Source organism: Colobus angolensis, unplaced genomic scaffold (assembly GCF_000951035.1).
Source record: "Colobus angolensis palliatus isolate OR3802 unplaced genomic scaffold, Cang.pa_1.0 Scaffold1, whole genome shotgun sequence".
NCBI classification, from domain to species: domain Eukaryota; kingdom Metazoa; phylum Chordata; class Mammalia; order Primates; family Cercopithecidae; genus Colobus; species Colobus angolensis.
In genome coordinates this window covers 3,567,381-3,572,326 of record NW_012110918.1, presented here as the reverse complement: position 1 = coordinate 3,572,326, position 4,946 = coordinate 3,567,381, and the positions used below count along the sequence as shown (strand labels likewise).

Below are 4,946 nucleotides of genomic sequence, written 5' to 3'. Positions count from 1 at the left end.
GGGTGGATCACGAGGTCAGGAGATCGAGACCATCCTGGCTAACATGGTGAAACCCCATCTCTACTAAAAAATACAAAAAAAATACAAAAAAAAAAAAAATTGACTTTAATTATTATTGTAAAGTACTCTTGTATTCTCTCATTACATATATGCTCCCAAGAATGTTCTTAGTCATGGTATATGTTGTAACACAGAAGTCTATTTTCCCCCCAAACTATAAACCAATTATCCTACCATCATTTACTGACGCAAAATGACACCACTGTCATGCAGCCAATTCCCACATATAATGCCTCTGTAACTATTTGTGTTGCTTCCTTTGGTATCATGTTCATTTTGGTGACTTCATAATGTGCTTTAACAACTGATCTTACAACTTTTCCATTACTCTGTCTTCTAAATTTTTCTTGATTACTCTCATTCATTTATTCAAGATGAACTGAAAGACAGCATAACATAGTGTGGCCAAGGGCTTTGAGAACTCCTGTAGCCCAGCGCTAGGCCCTTGCCTTGCAGTCTGAGAAACAATACATGAAAAGTTACCACTTCCAGAGATCCCCTGGTGCAATCTTGGCTCACCGCAACCTCTGCCTCTAGGGCTCAAGCAATTCTCCCTGCCCCAACCTCGAGTAGCTGGGATTATAGGCACCCACCACCATTCCTGGTTTTTTTGCATTTTTAGTAGAGACAGGGTTTCACCATGTTGGGCAGGCTGGTCTTGAACTCTTGACCTCAGATAATCTACAATTCGAGTTAAAAAAGCTCACTTTATTTTTATTGTACTTTTTCATTCCTAATTCTGTGAACAAGCATATTCCTCCCTTTTCCCTAGATTAGACTTGCAAAATAATGGTCTAATTTTTTTTGTCTTTTTTGTTTTGTAATTATTATTACTTGTGCTTTCATTTCCTCCCTCATTTTCTTGCCTTTTTTCTTTTTTTGAGACAGGGTTTCTCACTCTGTCACCCAGACTGGAGGTGCAGTGGCAAGACTGTGGCTCACTGCAGCCTTGACCTCTTGGGCCCATGTGATCCTCCTGCCTCAGCCTCCCAAGTGGCTGAAACCACGGTATGTGCCACCACGCTTGGCTAATTTTTTAGAACTCTTTTGTAGAGATGAGAGTCTCACTACATTGCCCAGGCTGTCTAGAACTAATAGGTTCAAGTGATCTGACTGTCTTGGTCTCCCAAAGTGCTGGGATTACAGGTGTGAGCCACCAAATCAGGTCTTGTTTTCTTTTGAAACTTGTTTTATGTATGTTTCTAACTTCTGATTAATAGAGATATTTTTGGTCTGTTTTATTCACTGATTTATTTCAATGGCCTAGAATAGGTGTTCAAATATGTATTGAATAAACTGAATCACCTCCAAGTTTAACTGCAGCGTCAAGGCTTAAGGTTGCTATTTGAGAATTGCTTCGTAATTACCTATTTGATGTATCTTTAACTTAAAAGTTACTTAGAATGTACTCTGAGATGGAGTTTCACTCTTGTTGCCCAGGCTGGAGAGAAATGGCATGGTCTCGGCTCACTGCCAACCTCTGCCTCCTGGGTTCAAGCAATTCTCCTGCCTCAGCCTCCCAACTAGCTGGGATTACAGGTGGCCACCACCATGCCCGGCTAATTTTTGTATTTTTAGTAGATATGGGGTTTCACCATGTTGGCCAGGCGGTCTCAAACTCCTGACTTCAGGTGATCTGCCCGCCTTGGCCTCCCAAAGTGGTGGGATTACAGGCGTGAGTCACCATGCCTGGCTTAAGCCTATAAATATTTTAAATGAATGTGTATTTCAGAAGGTACTAAAGCTGATACATAGTTTAACTGTGGCTTACTATGCTCCTATTAATTCCTCCTTGATTTCAAATAGTTTTGCTTTGTACATTTTAATATGACATGCTACTTAATTCATAAAGATTCAAGATTACACCTTAACTGCAAACTTTTTTTCTTTTTTTTAAACAGGTCATGCTCTGTCTCCCAGGCTGGAGTGCAGTAGCATGAGCATACTTCACTGCAGCCTTCGATGCCTGGGCTCAAGCAGTCCTCCCATCTCAGCCTCCCAAATAGCTGGGACTAAAGGCGTGCTCCAGGATGCCTGGCTACTTTTTTATTTTTTGTAGAGATGGGGTCTCACTATGTTGCCCAGACTGGTCTCCAACTCCTGGCTTTAAGTGATCCTCTTGCCTCAACCTCTCAAAGTTTTGGGATTACAGGCTTGAGCTACTGTGCCTGGCCATGATCTTTACCCTTTTTTTTTTTTTCCACGTGGAGTCTCACTCTTTTTGCCCAGGCTGGAGTACAGTGGCACTATCTCGGCTCACTGCAACCTCCGCCTCCTGGGTTCAAGCAACTCTCCTGTCTCTGCCTCCTGAGTAGAGTAGTTGGGATTACAGGCGCCCACCACCACGCCCTGCTAATTTTTGTATTTTTAGTAGAGACAGGGTTTCACCATGTTGGCCAGGATGGTCTCAAACTCCTGACCTCAGGTGATCTGGCCCGCCTTGGCCTCCCAAAAATGCTGGGATTACAGGTGTGAGCAACTGCGCCCGGCCGCTCTTTACCTTTAAGCCAATAAAAAAAGACTCTTTTTCATAAATTTTTCCTTTTTATTAAACATTGAATTTTATTCTGTCCAGTATCAGTAGGGCCATGCTTGTCTTTTCTTTCTTTTTATGGCCTTTATTTTGCGTGCCTATGTCCATCTTTAATTTTTTATCTTTTGCAGCTTTTGTAGTAATTTGATTTTAGCGAAATTTCTCATAAATGTATAGGGTTTTAAAAAAAATCTTTAATGTCTTCAACTTTTTTTTCTTTTTTGAGACAGTCTCACCCTGTCACCCAAGCCGGAGTGCAGCGGCATGATCTTGGCTCACTGCAACCTCCGCCTCCTGGGTACAAGCCATTCTTCCACCTCAGCCTCCCAAGTAGCTGGGAGTACAGGTGCATGAGACACCATGCCTGGCTAATCTTTAAATATTTTTTGTAGAGATGGCATTTCACCATGTTGGCCAGGCCGGTCTTGAACTCCTGGGCTTAAGTGATATTCCTGCCTTGGCCTTCCAAAGTGCTGGGATTACAGGGGAGACCCACCTAGCCTGGCCAGTCTTCAACTTTTAAAATGGTAGTTTTAACCTATTCACATTAAGAGTAATAAATGAACGTCTGGTGCTGCATTTGTAATTTTGTTTTATGTGTTTCTTCGCTGTCTCCTTGATTTTCTGTCTTTTGCTATACAGACTGTTTTCCTTACTTCAATTATATATTTTATTTATTAGTGGTTTCTATTACATTTTTAATAAGCATACTTCAACCTATTTTTCTTTTACTGTCAAGGTCAAAATGAAATAATATCAATGAATAGATCTCAGAATGGATTAGAAATTTAGTATGCTTTGAAGTATTAATTCAAATTGTATTTCTTGCATGTAGTGCCAAATACAGATAATTATATATTTCCTAGACTGGCTGTTCAGATGTAAAATGATAATGCTGGATGGATAAATACCTGGCTGTACCACCACAGGTGTCCGAATAATTGCCTTTCCTAGTGCTGACTGTTGGAGTGGTGTTCTAATCACGGTCATACCAGGGCGAATCTGAGGCCCTGTGATTACCTACAAATGCCACAAAGAACAATTAATTAAAACGCTTTAAAAAGACTCAAGTATAATGGACTTAGAACCCAAGATCTTTAAGCATTCTATATTAATAGAAATATTTACAGAAATGACAGGGGCTCTTGAACATTACATTTTAAATTGTATTAAACATCAGAATAAAGATGGAATTTTGAGGAAAGAAAACTTAATTCAAATGCTATCATACAAACTTCCCTGCCACTGCTACAAAAAATAGCCTGTGGACTAAAAGGAAGGAACATATGCCAGTGGGGCTCTGCTCTGTAACTAGTGCTCACAGGACAATGTGGAGTCCCACTTTCTGTAAGCTCCAGACCATGCCCGTAATCCATAGAATATAACAGGAAGATCAGAAACCCTATTTTCTTTCACAGTTTAAAAAAAATTATTTATTTATTTATTTTAAAGACAGGGTCTCATTCTGTTGCCCAAGATGGAATGCAGTGATGCAATCACAGTTCACTGCAGCCTGGCTCACTCTTGGGCTTAAGCAATCCTCCTGCCTCAGCCTCCCAAGAAGCTAGGACTATGGGTGAATGGCACCACGTCTGGCTAATCATTCATTCGTTCGTTCATTCATTCATTCATTCATTCATCTACTTATTTAGAGACAGAGTCTCGCTTATTTATTTATTTATTTACTTACTTATTTAGAGACAGATTCTCGCTCTTTCACCCAGATTGGAGTACAGTGGCATGATCTCAACTCCCTGCAACCTCCACCTCCCATATTCAAACAATTCTCCTGCCTCAGCCTCCAAAGTAGCTGGGACTACAGGCGTGTGCCACCACACCCAGCTAATTTTTTATTTTTAGTAGAGACAGGGTTTCATCATATTGACCAGGATGGTGGGTTCAAGCAATTTTCATCCCTTACCCTCCCAAGTAGCTGGGAATAGCTGGGACTACAGGCATGTGCCACCATGTCCAGCCAATTTTTGGTATTTTTAGTAGAGATGGGGCTTTGCCATTTTGTTTAGGTTGTTCTCGAACTCCTGGCCTTAAGTGATCCTCTCGCCTCAGCCTCCCAAAGTGCTAGCATTACAGGCGTGAGCTACCGTCCCTGGCCCTTTCATAGTTTTAAAGGGGAAACCAGGGCCGGGCGCAGTGGCTCACGCTTGTAATCCTAGCACTTTGGAAGGCCAAGGAGGGAGGATCACAAGGTCAGGCGATCGAGACCATCCTGGCTAACACGGTGAAACCCCGTCTCTACTATCCCAGCACTTTGGGAGGCCGAGACGGGCGGATCACGAGGTCAGGAGATCGAGACCATCCTGGCTAACACAGTGAAACCCCGTCTCTACTAAAA

The 4,946-nt window shown here is 41.9% G+C and overlaps 1 protein-coding gene across 1 annotated transcript in view; it reads right to left on the bottom strand.

Moving 5' to 3' along the window:
* BPTF (bromodomain PHD finger transcription factor) overlaps positions 1-4,946 on the bottom strand; it is a 178,463-nt gene that overhangs the window by 46,062 nt on the left and 127,455 nt on the right. Inside the window, exon 19 of the mRNA XM_011931095.1 lies at positions 3,439-3,613. Within this exon, the coding sequence (XP_011786485.1) occupies positions 3,439-3,613 (175 nt within the window). The remainder of the gene's footprint in view (positions 1-3,438; positions 3,614-4,946) is intronic.